The sequence below is a fragment of the Rhinoraja longicauda genome, chromosome 33 (assembly GCF_053455715.1).
Source record: "Rhinoraja longicauda isolate Sanriku21f chromosome 33, sRhiLon1.1, whole genome shotgun sequence".
Classification (NCBI taxonomy): domain Eukaryota; kingdom Metazoa; phylum Chordata; class Chondrichthyes; order Rajiformes; family Arhynchobatidae; genus Rhinoraja; species Rhinoraja longicauda.
The window spans coordinates 20,234,308-20,253,376 of NC_135985.1; the positions used below are offsets into that span (position 1 = coordinate 20,234,308).

A 19,069-nucleotide genomic window follows, 5' to 3' on the forward strand; every position below is an offset into this window, starting at 1 on the left:
GTGCTGTCTTCATGTCAGGTTTGACTGCCGGGAAATTAGACATGCTTATCTAGGACACTGGTGGACTTAATTGCCCCAAGATAAGTTATCTGAGGGGATCTTTTTGTCGCGTATGTATGTGAGGACGACCAAATTAGATCCTTTACAAGTTAAACCATTTGACCCTAGTTTCTACCAAGGTGTCCACAGATCTGGCAAAGGTGACAAACATCTATAAATGTACTCCAATGAGGAGTCAACATAGAATTAGAGTCACAGGGCTCTATACCAGTGAAACATGCTTATTGGCTCAACTGGTCCATGCCAACAACCAAGTCACCTAAATGAGCTCGTTCCACTAGCCTGCACCTCGCCCACATCCCTTCAAATCTTTCCCAACCACACACCTCAGTGTATTTTTAATGTCATAATTGTACCTGCCTCTACCACTTCTTTTGGCAACTTCATGGATGACACAAAAATTGATGGGATGGTGGATGGTGAGGGTGGTTATCCATAATCACCATTAGATCCTGATCAACCAGGCCAATTGGCTGAGGAATGGCAGACTGAATGTAATTCAGAGAAATGTGAGGTGTTGTATTTTGGAAGGGCAAACCAGAGCAGGGTTTATTCCCTGGGGAATGTTTGCATGTACACATATATGCAACACCCGCTATGTGGAAAATATTGCCTTTCAGGTCCGTTTTAAATCTTTTCTCTCTCATCATAAGCATTGCCCTCTCGTTAGGAGCAGGGAGGTCTGCTGCAGTTGTACAGGGCCTTGGTGAGACCGCACCTGGAGTATTGTGTACAGTTTTGGTCTCCTTATCTGAGGAAAGACATTCTAGCCTTAGAGGGAGTACAGAGAAGGTTCACCAGATTGATCCCTGGGATGGCAGGACTTTCATATGAAGAAAGACTGGATAGACTAGGCTTATACTCGCTGGAATTTAGAAGACTGAGGGGGGATCTTATTGAAACATATAAACTTCTTAAGGGGTTGGAGAGGCTAGATGCGGGAAGATTGTTCCCGATGTTGGGGAAGTCCAGAACCAGGGGTCACAGCTTAAGGATAAGGGGGAAGTCTTTTAGGACCGAGAGGAGAAAACATTTCTTCACACAGAGAGTGGTGAGTCTGTGGAATTCTCTGCCACAGAAGGTAGTTGAGGCCAGTTCATTGGCTATATTTAAGAGGGAGTTAGATGTGGCCCTTGTGGCTAAAGAGGTCAGGGAGTATGGAGAGAAGGCAGGTACATGTTACTGAGCTGGATGATCAGCCATGATCATATTAAATGGCGGTGCAGGCTCGAAGGGCCGAATGGCCTCCTCCTGCACCTATTTTCTATGTTTCTATGTTTCTATGTCCGCCCAAAACATTGTCTATTCATTTCCCTTATGTTCCAGGGAAGAAAAGAGCCACTCTATCCAGCCTCTACTACTCAAAACACCCCAGCCCCGTAGTAGCTTTGAAAATCACTTTTGAACCCTTTCCAGTTTAATAACATTGATATCTAGCAGGGCGAGCAGAATTGTACACAGTACTCCAAATGTGGTCTTACCAAAGATAGACACAAAATGCTGGAGTAACTCTGCAGTGCAGGCAGCATCTCTGGATAGGAGGAACGGGCAACGTTTCGGGTCGAAACCCTTCTTCCTGTCCAGCTGTAACATGTTGCCCCACTTCGCGTACTGAGCACCTTGGCAGATGCGGGCAAGCATGCCAAAATCCTTCTTAACCACCATGTCCACCTGTGTCACCACATTCGTAGTACAATGTACCTTTATCCTTGGGTCTCCCTGTTCTACAATACTCCAATGGCCTTACCATTTACTGTGCAAGCCCTGCTGTGGTAAGTCTTACCAAAACACCACACCATACATTTACTTGAATTAACCTCCATCTGCCTTTCCTTAGCCCATTTGGTCCAGTTGATGGAAGATTTCCTTGTCTTTCCTTGGCCCATTTAATCAAAATCCTGCTGTAACTATAGATAGCCTTCCTCACTGTCCACAATACCACCAGTTTTAGCGTCATCCGCAAACCTATTAACCACAGCACTTCCACTCACATCAAAATTATTAATATAAATAATGAATAATAGTGGAGTCAGCACTAGTCCCTGTGGCACACCACTTGTTACAGGCCTCCAGTCTGGAAAACAGACAATCGAACAGTACTCTACCATCACCGTTTGTTTCCCAGCTTCAAGCCAACTTTGTATGGATCCCAGATAGACACAAAACGCTGGAGTAACTCAGCGGGTCAGGCAGCATCTCAGGAGAGAAGGAATGGGTGACGTTTCGGGTCGAGACCCTTCTTCAGATCCCATCTATGGATTCCATGTGATCTAATTTGCCAGTCCCATGTACCTTGTCAAAGCCCCTTACTAAGGTCCACGCAGGCAAGGTCTACTGCTCTGCCACCACCAATTCTTCTCGATCAATGCAACAAAAATAAACAGCTTCAGGAGGATTAGAAAATGTAGAGAAGCAAATGTCCACCCGGAAGGCATGCAGTTTTAAGAAGTGCAAGACATTCAAGGTTTCCACTCTTGTTTATTCCCACACATGCAACACGTTAATTAATTATTATTTTTTAAGCAATCTAAGAAAGTCACAGAGTACTCACTGTCTGCACTTGGAACACTGATGGCTTGGAGTGAGATGGATTTTGTCAATGGAGGAGCAGAATGCAGCTGAGGCCTGGCCAAATTCTGTAGGGAAACAACATGTGTTTACTTTTAATTCTTATCCCAACGGCATTGTGTGTAAAGTCGTCGGCAAATCCCGCATCTCCCAAATGGTTTAAGTGCACCAGCACTAAAGCCCAGACGCCCACCTAGACAATAGACTTAATAATAATAATAATAATGTATTACATTTATATAGCACTTTTCAAACACTCAAAGACGCTTTACAGGGATTTAAAGAACATAGGGAAGTGAATAAATAGATAAATAAATAAGTAAACGAACAGAGAAAGGAGACAGAAGGTGAGGTGACCTTCAGTGGTTGAAGGCAGTACTGAACAGGTGAGACTTCAGTGATGTTTTGAATGTGGTGAGTGAGGAGGAGTCTCTGACGGTTTGGGGTAGTGAGTTCCACAGGGTGGGAGCAGCGATGGAGAAAGCCCTGTGACTTGACTGTGAGAGTCAATCACAGCAGCTATTTAAAACACAGCCCCTGTTAAAATAGCAGATGAAGGAACTATAATGCGGTAAAAAGGTGCTGAGCATTTGCTCAGCTCCAACACTGGAGAAAATGATATTAATAGTTTATGCATATAAATAAGTGGAACTTTGATAAATAGATTATAAAAGTGAGGCCATCAGCTTGAACCAAAGGGAAATGGAATGGAGATTGTGTTTGATGGTGAAAGCAGAGATCCGGAGGGTTCCTGTTCAAAGATCATTACAATATGGATAGGAAGGGAAAATTATCAAAGATCTAATGGCTGATGTCTGCACATGGGGACGAGCAACATTGGGCAAAGTTGTACAAAGTCTGGGTTAGACTACAATCAGTGCACTGAGAAGAGTTTCAGACAACACAACTTGGGAAGCTTATGCCAAACTTGGATGGTGAAGCTCCCAGTGTTCTCAGGATAGCAGGAATCCGAGGGTCAGTGTCGATGGACAATGATGGGAGATTGCCCAGACTGTGTCAGTGGCTCAGCATCTTCTCCAGGGCAATGAGGGACAGGCAATAAATGCTTCATTTGCTTGCAAGCCCACACCCTGGAAATGAGCATTTGCAACCAAACTAGTTCTATCGACCTGAAGCCTATAAAGGTTAAATAATAATTTGATTCAAGTATTAATGGAAATAGAGATAACATATTGGAGAGGGTGTAATCTAGAAAAATAAAAGGGAGCCTTTCAAACATGAGGTTATGGATTATTTTATAGGAACTCTTCCACAAAGAACTATTGATGACAAAGCCAAGAGTTAGATTTAAATCTGAGACTGCTAATTTCTTTGTTAACCAAATGTGTTGAGTGTTTTGGGAAAAAGACAGGGTGTGGAGAGATAGATATTGGATTAACATTTATTCACAAAATGCTGGAGTAACTCAGCAGGTCAGGCAGCATCTCGGGAGAGAAGGAATGGGTGACGTTTCGGGTCGAGACCCTTCTTCAGACTGGATTAACATGGCAGGTGTACGAAAATGGATATTGGATTAACATGGCAGGTGAAGTGAGATGGATATCAGATTAACAAAGTCTCATTGAAGATGGGGAGAGGAGCAGAGGGAGGGTGGTCTCGTGATCCTCTAACACCACAGTCAAAAGTTCTTTGTGGAATTTGAGTTCCCTTTGGACATCTTTAGACAATGATGCATTCAAGGCAAAATGTCTTCCTTTAGCTGAGCGCACATAACCGGCTCCAGGTTTTAAGCAGCACGTCCCGATCGGAGATACTAGAGGAACAAGATAGACCACTTGACCCTAAAAACCGTAGTACGTCATGGCACCATTTTAGTAGGCAGAAACTTGCAGAAACATTTAAAAAGAAAAATAACAAAAATCTTTGAATTGATAGATGAGATATATTCTGCATTTTAATGGTATCATCACACATACTGTTCCCCCACAACACTAATTACGCTGAAAGGCATAGCGAACAGCAGGTTTTGCCTACTAAAATGGCTCCTTTGCGTACTACAATTCAGTATAGGCGATTTCAACGGAGTGGTCCATCTTGTTCCTCTAGTATCTTTGGTCCCGATTGCCGTAAACCACGTTGACATCCAGCGAACATGAATAAGAGCCCAATTCACCCAGCTTTGGTCGTGAAAACCAGCCGTTTGCATTCCAATCCGATTTTAGATTTAGATTTAGAGATACAGTGCAGAAACAGGCCCTTCGGCCCACTGGGTCCGCGCCGCCCAGCGATCCCCGCACACGAACATTATCCTACACCCACTAAGGACAATTTTTACATTTGCCCAGCCAATTAACCTACACACCTGTACGTCTTTGGAGTGTGGGAGGAAACCGAAGATCTCGGAGAAAACCCACGCAGGTCACGGGGAGAACATACAAACTCCGTACAGACGGCGCCCATAGTCAGGATCGAACCTGGGTCTCCGGCGCTGCATTCGCTGTAAGGCAGCAACTCTACCGCTGCGCCACCGTGCTGCACTTACCCGGTTATCAAACACGCTGCCCTCGCTGTGGTCCGACTCCCTGTCTTCCTCGGTCAGCGAGACGAGTGAGCCGCGCTCATCGGTGCCGACCAATGGGGTACGCCGAGGGTCCCGGCTACTCCGCAGGACCGACTCCATGATGTGCGGCGGCTCCTTGGTCACCTCGCTGCTCCCCGTCAGCCCTTCCAGGCTATAACTGAACACACAGAGGACAGGTTCCAGTTACCTTTGCACGTTTGGAAAGCAACAGAGATAACCCTCACCAACTACCCCCTTGTCAAACTCTTCAAAGGCTAGCGAAAAATATTCGTCGTCAAAGAAACAATTTTCAACAACTTGCATTAAACAGACACGGTTTAGGTCAGGGGAGGAGAAAAATGATTGATACTCGAGAGAGAGGGTGGGAAGAATTAGAGGAATGAAATGGCTTTCGAGGTAAGGATAGAGGTGACGGTGGACAGGCTGGCATTTAATGCAAAAAAAGTCATGGAGGCTTTCAGAGTTTGAAAATATCATTGATGAGATGTGGACCTCATGGGCAAACACTTCATTTCACTCTGGCTTTGCCTTTCCCTGGCCTTACCACACTTACCATTTCCGACAGTGGATATGAATCTACCACATTGATGGATGTGAAGTCATGTTTGGCCAGACCGGTAAGGTGGACAGTTTCCACCCCTCCTGAGGTGGTGAGTGGGCCAGCCTTCACAACCTTTTAAGAAGCATCTAGATAGGTCTCCAAATCACCAAAGCCGAGAAAGCTATGGACCAAATGCAGGTAGATGGGGCTAGTGTAGATAGGTTCAAAGGTTGGCATGGACATGGTGGTCTGGAATGGTTCTTTCCGTACTGTATGGCACTAAGACTCTATGATCTATGAACAATAAAATATTGATGGTGGAACAGCGTTGATAATGCTGTTATTTATCCACCACCCATAATATCTGAAGATAACATCAATACATTGCACTGGGGCCCACAACTGGATGCAGGCCTATTCTGTTCTTTTCTAGATGCCAACTGAGCTGCTGTAGATCTAGAATCCTGATTTTACTGAGGAAAGCTATGTTGCTTTTGGCAAGGCAGGTGGGAGAGGAAAAATGATTTAGAAAAAAAGCATTTTACTATATTTGTGCGTGGGAAAAGTACAGAATGGTGATCAGAACAAAGATTAGTGTCACTACCCTGAGACACGAAGGAATTCAAATTCAATAACAAAAGCATATTTAACACTGAAGCTCTCAATGCAACTGAGGATGTGGAGAAACTTGAAGAAGTGCATTCAACAGAGAAGATATGTGCACCACTGCTCACGGCAGTGGACAGAAAAACAAAAGTGCAATACAGTGGCACAGCTGCCTCAGCGGTTGCCTCACAGCGCCAGAGACTCGGGTTCGATCCTGACCTCAGGCACTCTCAGTGTGAGCTGGTGGATTTTCTCCGGGTGCTCCGGTTTCTTCCCAGATCACAAAGATGGGAGGGTTGGTGGGTTAATTGGCCTCTGTAAATTGCCCCTAGTATGTGAGGTGTGGATGAGACAGTGGAGTTAACATGGAACTAGTGTGCATGGGTGATCCATGATTGGTGTCGACTAGGTTGGCTGAAAAGCCCATTGCCATGTTGTATATCTAAACAAAACAACATTTTGTTGTGAATGTGAACGTGTCACCGATGATTCCCATTGAGCCTGCCTGCTGGTCCATATTCAGACCATCAGTCTGTCTATGGACTTGCAAGCATTCCGGAAATGGAAGAGCAAGGATGCTGAGAAGAAGTCCTCAGTACAAGCCAATTACTTAAAGATCTGGCGCACAGTTCCCATGCCTGTGTAGATGTCATTAAAACGATCCTTCAGGTCTCATTGTAGGGAGATATGGAGATAAATGACAGAAAGGCACACAGAGACAAACAGAAACAAATGTAGTGAATGTTCAGGTTTCAGTCCTAAAATTCTAGGAATACATTCCACTGCCTTTCCACTTTTTGTTCTTTACATACTCTGGTACAATGCGATTTCCGTTAATTGACAGAGGACCAGTGGAAATGCTTGTGATATCATTGAGTGTGTGAAGATGCATGCTCCGCCTTCTTCACACATCTTCTGAATGGGCCAAACAGTACATAAGACGGGCGGGTTAGTCCGAGTGATGGCACGTATTCCAGCAGGCTGCTGGGACTGTCCAAAACCAGGCCACGAGCAGCAGCATGTCCCTGCTCCCGGTCCCATGTGAGGTAAGGGGCAGACACTTCACTGCCTATGAAAACATTAGTAGGGGGCGATCAGCAACTGTACCAGGTCAAATGCCCCTGCCTCCACCCCGAAATAAGGAAATGACCTAGCTCCCAAATACTGCTTTTCCCATGGGAATACAAAGTCACCTGTGTTGCTCCTCAAAATATTACCTGGGAAAATTTTCAAGTGCATTTTCCCTCCCCCACCCAACTCACAAGTTCTAGCCCCCCCCACCCCCCCAAAAAATAATGAACTGAAGATAGCTCTCTCTTCGAGATGTCATTGTGCACAAAAATACCTTAATGCAGAAATACTTTTCTTTGTTCTGTTCAAGAACCAACACATTTGCTGTGGACCTAAGGGTTATTTTGGGGTTAATTCCTTTATTCACAGAATTTGCCATCTTAAGTTGCACCAAAAATGTATTTACTCAATTTCCCCAGCTTTCCGTTTCAAACTCCAAATAAGTAAATGATAGTTACGCTCTCAGACAGCACATGGTGCAGCCCATACCTTCTGCAACTAAAGTCACACCCCGTGACAGAGGGTAGCTTGTCAGAAGGACACCATCTCACACTACAAGTGGAGAAAGATCAGAACAAGGAAGGAAATAGCAAAAAGAAGCTCACACACAGGAAATTTCAGCTGAAGTTAATGCAATAACAGCAAACCACATTCATGATAGGAGGCTCATAAAAAACAGTGAAGTGTTTGTTGACTTGAAGTTTTTCAAGTTGGTTAAAATGCCGGACCAAATTATCTTCTTCAATTACACACAAAATACTGGAGTAACTCAGCAGGTCAGGCAACATCTCGGGAGAGAAGGAATGGGTGACGTTTTGGGTCTCGACCCGAAACATCACCCATTCCTTCTCTCCCGAGATGCTGCCTGACCTGCTGAGTTACTCCAGCATTTTGTGAATAAATACCTTCGAATCGTATCTGCAGTTATTTTCTTATACTTCTTAAATTACACAATCCAATGTGGTGTCAGTATTGTTGACACCTGAACATTTTCTGCCAGATAGTTCAGACATTGCCACCACTGACAGAAGTCTGAAAGGAGCATTTGGGGATTTTTTTTGGTTTAGTTTTAACATTTTTTAACAGTTTAATATTTGTTTTAACTTTTTTTTAAATTATCTTTTTAAAACATTTTTAAACATTTGGTTTTAGAAGATGCTCAAGAACCTATTTGGGAAATTTGCTTTAACTTTACGGCTATAAAAAGTGAAGTGTTGTCATTATAATATCAACCATGCACTTTGCTTTGTCAGTGTCACAATGTTACTTGTATAACGCTGCTGATCAATCATAATGCCCGGAGATATGTGAAAATTATGCTGCTCAATGACCTGTACAGAGTACTGGGACGGAAAAATGTCAAGCTCTGGGCAGCAATAGAAAACTTAGTGTATAAGAATTATTACTGCCGTTGTCAATTTAGGTGCATTTTGTACCTTAACGCTAATGCATCAAATGACTAAAATTACTGTCACAAAATAGGTCTAGATTTTTCATTGTCTCGTGTACCGAGGTAGTTTTGCATGCTATTCTGATCAGATAACAATGCTGTCTTGTATTATCCCACATGAGACCGAATACATATTATTTGCTTCTATCTCATTTGTTAAACAATTCAGGTAGCAGAAACGTGGGAATAATTAGTTTAGAAATAAAAGCTGTGCCAATTGAGGTTGTTATGAAACTTTGCCAATTGACAATAGACAATAGGTGCAGGAGTAGGCCATTCGGCCCTTTGAGCCAGCACCACTATTCAATGTGATCATGGCTGATTATTCTCAATCAGTACCCCGTTCCTGTCTTCTCCCCATACCCCCTGACTCTGCTATCATTAAGAGCTCTATCTAGGTCTCTCTTGAATGCATTCAGAGAATTGGTCTCCACTGCCTTCTGAGGCAGTGAATTCCACAGATTTACAACTCTCTGACTGGAAAAGTTTTTCCTCATCTCCATTCTAAATGGCCTACCCCTTATTGAGGTTGTTATTAAAAGTACTTGCAAAAATAAAGCCCTGCTCTTGATTAATACGCCACGTGGGTGTAATTTTACAGTTAGAGACCTCACAGACTTTTGCATCACCACTCCTCTGGAGTATGGAGGAGATGAGTGACGGAGAACTGGCAGGACAAGGGAGAACACCCAAAAGGCAGCAGTTCAATTCGTCACAAGGTGCTGGAGTAACTCAGTCTGTCAGGCAGCATCCCCAGCAAACATGGATAAGTGACGTTTGGGGTCAGGATCCTTTTTCAGTCTGAAGAAAGGTCTCGATCGGAAATGTCACTTATCCATGTTCTCTAAGGATGCTGCGTGACCTGCTGAGTTACTCCAACAATCTATCTTTCTTCTTGTAAACCTGCAGTTCGTTTGGTGTCTAGTTGCCAGCTCTCCCTGATTTCCTTACCAAAGGGAGCATCACGAGTCTAGACAATGAATGCCCACCAACACCTTCAACCTTCCAGGGGAGTCGCTGGGTTGGCGCCCAGGAAACGTGTTGAGTTTTGCAAAAGACATTGCAGAAATGAAACAATTTAACAGTGCAAGAAGTGAAACAAAGACAAATATATACATGAGTCAGCCATGTGTTACATACAGGGACAACTGAAAGTCAGTGGTCAGTGGCAGCATGAATTCTCAATCTCAGAGCTGCAAGGTTTAGGGTAACTAAGTCTCCTTAAGAAATTGAATTTTGATCAGTTCCAATTGTGATACCAGAGACCAAGGTTCAGTGAAAGAACGTTTGCAGAAATGCTAAATATCTACTAAATGATAAAAGAAACCCGAGGGGTAACTTTTTTTACACCTAGGGTGCTGGGTGTATGGAATGTGCTGCCGGAGGAGATAGTTAAGGCAGGTACTATTGCAACGTTTAAGAAGCATTTAGACCGGCACATGGATTGGATAGGTTTAGAAGGATATCGGCCAAACGCAGGAAGGTGAGACTAGTGTAGATAGGGCATGTTGGTCGACATGAGTACTTTGGGCTGAAGGGCCTGTTTCCACACTCTATGACTCTATTTGAGAGTTTTGGATTATTATTGAACATCGGAGCTGGAGCCAAATATGTGAAAAATGGCTGTTAAAATCCATTTATTTGGGTTAAAATAAATAGTAGTTTTGCTTTGTCTATTACCTTCTTCTATGAATTGGCAGCTGCTTTATGACTTCACCAAGCATTCCCACAGAACTGAAAATGAACCATGAAGATGAACAATCATTCAATGGAGAAAAGAAATGAGTGAGGCCAGACAGGCTGAAAACTTAGAAGAACAAAAAGTAATCGAGTAAGCAAAGATCAGTCTGCATCCAATCTGTCTGAAGTTCAAGATATCAGACAACAATTGAAACCACATCTTCCCCTTTGTTTGCAGTGATCTCATGCTTCATAAGCCAATGACAGAGACACGTCATTCGGCTGAAATGGACCATGCCAACACGAATGTCTTATTTTGTGCGCTTCTCCTTTCAAATCCTCACCTAACTTGGGACATCAGGTCACCTTTGATGTTTCACTTTTCTGGGAAAACGGTCCTCTCCTGCCTCCTGTTGCCGGACTGCTTGAATTTCTGTTGATGGTATTTTCCAAATATTGAAGGCAGGAGAGGCTCAAGGAACTGCAAATACTGGAATTTTGAGCCGTGCACACAGTGCTGGAGTAACTCAGTGGGTCAGCCAGCAGCACTTGTTGCCCAATCCGCAGATGTTGCCCAATCCGCTTTGTTACTCCATCACTTTGTGCTTTCCTTTGATGCAGACAACTCGAGTTCAGTTCATGATGTAGTTTGTATTGATCCAATGTTCCCACTTACGGCTGCCCCTTCCTAGAGTAATCTGTCACTGAAATTAGGTCAATTCCTTTCTCTGTAAGTGACAGAACCATTCAGTCACACGATTGCTTTTCAGTAACTAAAGGTCACAGACACTAAAGGATTATCCAGGGCTTGACTATCTGGACATTTCACTTTTAAACTTCTACACAAAGAAGAAAAAACTAGGAACCGTATACTTTGGGAAAGATGGATGGACAAGTTTCAGTCCACTTAGTCTAAGGCATCCACAAATACCTTGACTTTTAAGAATTAAGCATTTCATTGGCTGCCTTGAATGATTCTTCTTCACCTTCAGCAGCACCATTAAACTCCACCACAAAGAAGGACAAGGCGTTTGGAAGTAGATACAGCACTGAAACAGGCCTTTCTGCTCAGCAAGTCCACACCAACAATCGACCACCCGTTCACACTAGTTCTATGCTAGTCCACTTTCGCTCCTCTTCAGTCAGTCTGAAGAAGGGTCTGAACCCGGGAAATCACCTATTCCTTTTCTCCAGAGATGTTGTCTGACAGAGAGTTGTGAATCTGTGGAATTCTCTGCCTCAGAAGGCAGTGGAGGCCAATTCTCTGAATGCATTCAAGAGAGAGCCAGATAGAGCTCTTAAGGATAGCGGAGTCAGGGGGTATGGGGAGAAGGCAGGAACGGGGTACTGATTGAGAATGATCAGCCATGATCACATTGAATGGCGGTGCTGGCTCAAAAGGCCAAATGGCCTACTCCTGCACCTATTGTCTATTGACCCACTTAGTTACTCCAGGTTTTTGTGTCTATCCTAGTTTTCTTTCCTTTGCAAGAGAATTTTCAGTATGAAAAGTTCACATGTTCAAATTCCAATAGACGGTGAAATTAAAATATGAACAAGGTCCAGGAGGAGGTCAGTGGGTCAGGCAGCACCTGTGGAGGGAACGTCTTTAGACATGCAGCGCAGAGACAGGCCCTTTGGCCCAGCGAGTCCGTGCCAATCATCGATCATGCCGTAGGCTAGGGCCATCCTACACACCCGTGGCAATTTACAATTTACTGAAGCCAATTAACCTCCAAACCTGTATATCTTTAGTGTGGGAGGAAACCGGAGCTCCCGGAGAAAACCCACACGGTCACAGGGAGAACGTACAAACTCCGTACAACCAGCAGCCATAGTCAGGACCAAACCCGGTCACTGGCACTGTAAGGCAGCAACTCTATTGCTGCGCCACCGTGCCGCCCCACGGACAGATGATGTTGCAAGTCAGGTCTGTGTAAATATTAGTTACCATGAAGCAATCGTGTGCTTAAATGGTTCTGTCGCAAACCTACAGAGAAAGAATTGATTACTCCAGCAAGGGAAATGGGAGTTGTGAATGATAACGTCGGGTCAATGTGGACTAGATCATGAACTGAACTCGAGTCTTCGTTAACGTTTATAAAATAACAGAATCAGAAATTCAAACTGTCAGGCACCAGGCAGACACAAAGTGCTGGGGTAACTCAGCGGGTCAGGCAGCATCCCTGGAGAAAAGGAATAAGTGAAGTTTCGGGTCAAGACAATAGACAATAGGTGCAGGAGGAGGTCATTCGGCCCTTTGAGCCAGCACCGCCATTCAATGTGATCATGGCTGATCATTCTCAATCAGTACCCCGTTCCTGCCTTCTCCCCATACCCCCTGACTCCGCTATCCTTAAGAGCTCTATCTAGCTCTCTCTTGAATGCATTCAGAGAATTGGCCTCCACTGCCTTCTGAGGCAGAGAATTCCACAGATTCACAACTCTCTGACTGAAAAAGTTTTTCCTTATCTCAGTTCTAAATGGCCTACCCCTTATTCTTAAACTGTGGCCCCTTGTTCTGGACTCCCCCAACATTGGGAACATGTTTCCTGCCTCCAACATGTCCAACCCTTTAATAATCTTATACGTTTCGATAAGATCTCCTCTCATCCTTCTAAGACCCTTCTTCAGACCCACATAAAAGGTGACCCTGATGCCTCCGGTTGTGGTGGGATTTCAAAGAGGAAGCACACAGAAAATATTAATGTTGGAATGAACCAATTGGCCTGAATGACATGTTTCCGTGAGTGGCTGATGAAATATGCCAATGGTTGCAATTTGGAGCTCTTCTGCAGGTGAAAACTGATGCCTACATCAATTGTTAATTAGAAAAATAAGATAACTTTATTAACTGAGGGTATTGAGGAATACAGAAAAATGGTCTACAGTTGAAATTGGCACAGTTGTAGGCACCCAAAGCTGTGAGATAGTAAGAAATGTTTCCCCATGGCAGAGGCATCTAAGATGAGACTGAGGAATAAGGTGAGGAGAAAGGACGCCCTGGGATTCATTTCTTCCAGTCAGAGTGGTTGCAATCTTAAATTAACTGTCTGAGGATCAGGAGACAGGTGGGCTCATATTTTAGAAGTATTTGGACAAATATTTGAATTGTCAAGGCATACATAGCAGGCTAGAGACCACATGCTGGTACGTGGTTTAGTATAGATAAGTTCTTGATTCAGCCTGAAGAAGGGTCTCGACCCGAAACGTCACCCAATCCTTCTCTCCTGAGATGCTGCCTGACCTGCTGAGTTACTCCAGCATTTTGTGAATAAACACCTTCGATAAGTTCTTGATGATCAGTATGGACACGGTGGGCCAAAGGGCCTGTTTTTGAGTTGTAAGACAAATTATTATCTGACCAATACGTGCAACAAGCTCGATGGGCTGAACAGCCTCGCATTGCTAATTGAGATTGACAGATTCTTGATTAGTACGGGTACCAGGGGTTATGGGGAGAAGGCAGGAGAGTGGGGTTGAGAGGGAGAGATAGATCAGCCACGATTGAATAGCAGAGCAGACATGATGGGCTGAAAGGTCTAATTCTGCTCCTTGAACCTATGAACTTTAGTTAGCTCATGTCTACTGCACTGCAAGGATGATGATGCATAATGAACAAGTATCTGCCCATCAAGTGTCCACCATTGAACAAGTGACCGCCCGTGATGTTATATTTTTTTAGATTTAGATTCTACAGCGCGGAAACAGGCCCTTTCGGCCCACCGAGTCCGCGCCGCCCAGCGATCCCCGCACATTAACACTATCCTACACACACCAGGGACAATTTTTACATTTAGCCAGTCAATTAACCTACAAACCTGCATGTCTTTGGAGTGTGGGAGGAAACCGAAGATATCAGAGAAACCCCACGCAGGTCACGGGGAGAATGTACGGGGAGAATGTACCCCGCGACCTCTTGCTTGCACCCTCACATCCCTCTTCCCATCCTACCTTCGTTGGTTGATCTCGGTCTCGCTGCCTGCGTTTTTCCCTGGGCCCCAGCTGTGCCGCCGGAAGGGTGACAGCGACCTGATGGATGGCCTGAAGGTTGGGCCACGAGTGGGCACTTCGGCCACGCTGTCCTTCTCCTCCTCCGCCTCGTCCCGCTGCCCAGAAGGCCCAGTGCCGCCCGTCTCCTCCGTGCCGGTGGGGCTCGGCTGCTGGCTCGGCTCTTGCATTTCGAAGGCAGTGGCGGGCAGCAAGAAAACGCCGCCTTCCAGGGTCTCCGAGGCTTCAGGGTCCCCGACGTTTGAGCTGCTCGTTGTTACTCCTCCTATTTCGTACACCACGTTCTGATCATCCTCGACCTGCAACGAAAGCAACAACTGAGTAACCCTGGGCTCACACCTCTGCGGACAATCGAGGTACTGGGAAGAATGCGGACCATTCTTTATGGGGAAAGGAGGGGAAGGAGAAGGGGGTGGTGGTTTGTAGGTTAGTTACCAAAAAACAGGAGAATTCAATGTTCATACTGCTAGGTTGTAAGCTTCCCAAGCAGAATAAGAGGTGATGTTCCTCCAGATCGCGTGTGGTCTCACTCTGACAATGGAGAAGGCCCAGGACAGAAAGATCCTGCCGAGTTGCTCATGTATGGAATGAGCTGGCAGAGGAGATAGTTTAGGCAGGTACTATCACAACATTTAAAAGATACTTGAATATGTACTGGGTAGCAAAGGTTTAGAGGGATATGGGCCAAATGGGACTAGCTTAGATGGGCATTTTGGTTGACATGGATGTGTTGGGCTGAGGGCCTTGTTTCCGTGCCTTATGACTCCATGATTCAATGACTAAGTGGTTGTTCAGAGTTGAAGCAGGGACTTGAGGAAATTGCTATGGGACTGATGGGAGACACAGATTAACACTACTGTGGGAAAAAGCTACACGAAGAAACTTCAAACAGCACGGGACACTCTAATATACATGAAGCCAACATTACGTCAAACCTCGAGAAATGAAAACAATTATTTTTGTCATTGGAGCATACAATTACCACTAAAACTATGTCAATGTTTGTTGTTGATCATCGTGCTCATAAGTTGTCATGTGTTAATCAAAGAAACCCCTCCATTGCTAATGCCTCTTTCATGTTCCTTTTAGGATATCGCAAAATGTCTTCAAGTCCATGAAGTTCTCTTGAAGGTGTGGTAATGTAGAAAAGGTAGCAATTATTTTGCACGCAGTAAACTCCCCAAAACATCAGTGAAATGAAGGGGCAGCATGGTGGCGTAGTGGTAGAGCTACTACCTTACAGCGCCAGAAGGCCCGGGTTCGATCCCGACTACGGGCGTTTGTCTGTACGGAGTTTGCACGTTCTCCCCGTGACCTGCATTGGTTTTCTCCAGGATCTTCAGTCTCCTCCCACACTCCAAAGACATTTAGGTTTGTAGGTTAATTGGCTTGGTATAAATGTAAATTGTTCCTGGTATGTGTAGGATAGTGCTGGTGTGCAGGGATCGCTGGTCAGAACGGGGTACTGATTGAGAATGATCAGCCATGATCACATTGAATGGTGGAGCTGGCTCGAGGGGCCGAATGGCCTACTCCTGCACCTACTGTCTATTGTCATTGGGGACTTGGTAGGCTGAAGGGCCAGTTTCTGTGCTGCATCTCGAAAACTAAAACTACATTAAGGACAGTTATTTTGTTTTTATCAGTGATGTTGATTAAAGGGTTATCACCAGAGTGAACAACTTGGAGATAAATCCTAAATTTCATTCTGATCCTGGTTTAGTTTGAAGCTCCCTCCCCTGTTTAATCTTCACTTTTTCTCTTGAAATCCGCACATCCCAGCCCTTCATTAGAAATAATAGCAGGCAGCGTACACATATTATATTGGCGTCTCTCACATAATGATTGCTGACATAAGTGGTCGAGGCTTGTATGTAAACCAAAGTACACAGAATGCAGGTGATTGGCAAAAGACCCTGCCAAGACCAGCAGACCTAACAGTTAAAGGGATTAAAAAATAGCTTTCAGCTGTTGCAGAATCTGAAAAACAACATGTTTTTGGGGTTGACGAGCATTGACTTGACCTTTGCCCCAAGACTGGCCATTTGTTTTGGTTTTGACAGGAAGTTAGAATTGTTTCCTCAGATCAAAGGTGACAATGTCCTGTGGTATTCACTTTAGGATTAGTTTACCCATTTCACTCAGAAACAACAGGATTCCTTTACTCTTTGACCCTCTGCAGCAATTCTAACTTCCTATCAAGATGCTATGAACTGAGACAGAACAGCTAATTGGAGTAGACTTGTGTGCCACCACATGGCTTTCTCGAGGGGAAGGCCTTTGCTTCAAATATATGTTGTCAGACTACAGGTTATGTGGTTGGAGATTGTGGTGTGATGGCTTATCGACAACTCATGAAAGTGGGAAAACATGGCAATCCTAGCAGCTATCCAGTTACAAGAAGGGTCTCAACCCGAAACGTCACCCATTCCTTCTCTCCAGAGATGCTGCTTGACCTGCTGAATTACTCCAGCACTTTGTGATACCTCCAGTTACAACATGTCGCAGTGGTGGCACAGTAGTGTAGCTGCTGCCTCATGGTGCCAGAGACCCTGGATCTCTGGTGTTATCAGTGTGGAGTTTGCACGTTCTCTCTGTGATCATGTGGGTTTCCTCCTGGTGTTCCGGTTTCATCCCACATCCCAAAGACAGGTTAATTGGTCTCTGTAAACCATCCCCCAGTGTGTCGGGAGTGGATGCATGTGAGAAAACATAGAACGAGTCTGAACAGGTGATCAATGGTTGGTGTGTAGACAATAGACAATAGGTGCAGGAGTAGGCCATTCGGCCCTTCGAGCCAGCACCGCCATTCAATGTGATCATGGCTGATCATTCTCAATCAGTACCCCGTTCCTGCCTTCTCCCCATACCCCCTGACTCCGCTATCCTTAAGAGCTCTAGCTAGCTCTCTCTTGAATGTATTCAGAGAATTGGCCTCCACTGCCCTCTGAGGCAGAGAATTCCACAGATTCACAACTCTCTGACTGAAAAAGTTTTTCCTCATCTCTGCTCGAAAATGGCCTACCCCTTATTCTTAAACTGTGGCCCCTGGTTCTGGACTCCCCCAACATTGGGAACATGTTTCCTGCCACTAACATGTCCAACCCCTTAATAATCTTATACGTTTCGATAAGATCCCCTCTCATCCTTCTAAATTCCAGTGTATACAAACCTAGTCGCTCCAGTCTTTCAACATATGACAGTCCCGCCATTCCGGGAATTAACCTAGTAAACCTACGCTGCACGCCCTCAATAGCAAGAATATCCTTCCTCAAATTTGGAGACCAAAACTGCACACAGTACTCCAGGTGCGGTCTCACTAGGGCCCTGTACAACTGCAGAAGGACCTCTTTGCTCCTATACTCAACTCCTCTTGTTATGAAGGCCAACATTCCATTGGCTTCGTTGGCTGAAGGGCCTGTTTCCATGCTGCATCTCTGAACTGGCCCCATAGCAGAAGTGTTCACGTCGCGGGGCTGGAAACTGGAAGTGTCCTGAGCTAATTCTGCTACTACCATCATCTATTGTACAAGTGATGGCTCCCACTGATTGTCGCCAGAAGCTTGCGCCCTCTTCAGGACGGACGGTGTAACATTTGAAACATGGATAATGGACATGAAAGAAGAGGCTCTCTGAACTAAATTAAACAAATAATTAAAAACAGACACAAAGTCCTGGCGTAACTCAGCCGATCAGACAGGCAGCACCTCTGGAAAACATGGATAGGTGACATTTTGGGTCGGGGCACTATTTCAGACTGATTGTGGTGAGGGAGAAAAACCTGGAAGGGAGACGGGGGCAGGACAAAGCCTTGCAAGTGATAGGTAGATACAGGTGAGCGTTTTTTGATACCTTGAGGAGTTTTCACAGTGGAGCAGTAGAATGGCAACATAAGGAACTGCAGATGCTGGTTTATCCAAAAAAGGACAAAGTGTTGGAGTGCCTCTATCCACCGATCACTTGCCAGGCTTTGTCCTACCCCTACCTCACCTCACCTCACCTCACTCACCTCATCTCACCCCACCCCACCCCCTCACCTCACCTCACCTCATCTTACCCCACCTCACCCCCTCACCTCACCCCACCCCACCTCACCCCCTCACCTCATCTCACCCCCCTCACCTCATCTCACCCCACCCCCTCACATCACCCCACCTCACCTCACCTCACCCCCCTCACCCCAATCATTCCAAAGAAGTGTTCCAACCTGAAATGTCACCTATCCATGTTCTCCAGAGAGCCTGGCTGACTTGCTGAGTTACTCCAGCATTTTTTGTCTACCTTTCTTGTTTTTTTTTTTTCTTCAGGGGAAATTAATGGTGAACTTTCACTGCAGCTTGGCGCGTTGGTATGGCCGGTCACAGCAATAACAACACCAAATCAAGGCTTGCTTTCCAGGAAGTACTTGAAAGAAAACTGACTTTGGTCAGGGTTGGTGAAGCGTCGTGTCAGGATGCGTGCAAGGGAAGAGGAGAAAGAAAAGGGACATCAGGTATCCATGCAAGTGGGCAAATCGGTTCAAAGCCAGCTGTGTCCGGCA

The 19,069-nt window shown here is 45.1% G+C and overlaps 1 protein-coding gene across 5 annotated transcripts in view; it reads right to left on the reverse strand.

Annotated features, from left to right (window-relative positions):
* The window catches only part of LOC144609075 (A-kinase anchor protein 13-like), a 452,410-nt gene that overhangs the window by 95,968 nt on the left and 337,373 nt on the right, over nucleotides 1-19,069 (reverse strand). For all 5 annotated transcript variants that reach the window (XM_078427428.1, XM_078427427.1, XM_078427426.1 and 2 more), the window contains 3 exons: nucleotides 14,473-14,828; nucleotides 5,132-5,327; nucleotides 2,612-2,696 (listed from right to left, as the gene is read on the reverse strand). In XM_078427428.1, coding sequence (XP_078283554.1) covers nucleotides 2,612-2,696; nucleotides 5,132-5,327; nucleotides 14,473-14,828 — 637 coding nt within the window. The remainder of the gene's footprint in view (nucleotides 1-2,611; nucleotides 2,697-5,131; nucleotides 5,328-14,472; nucleotides 14,829-19,069) is intronic.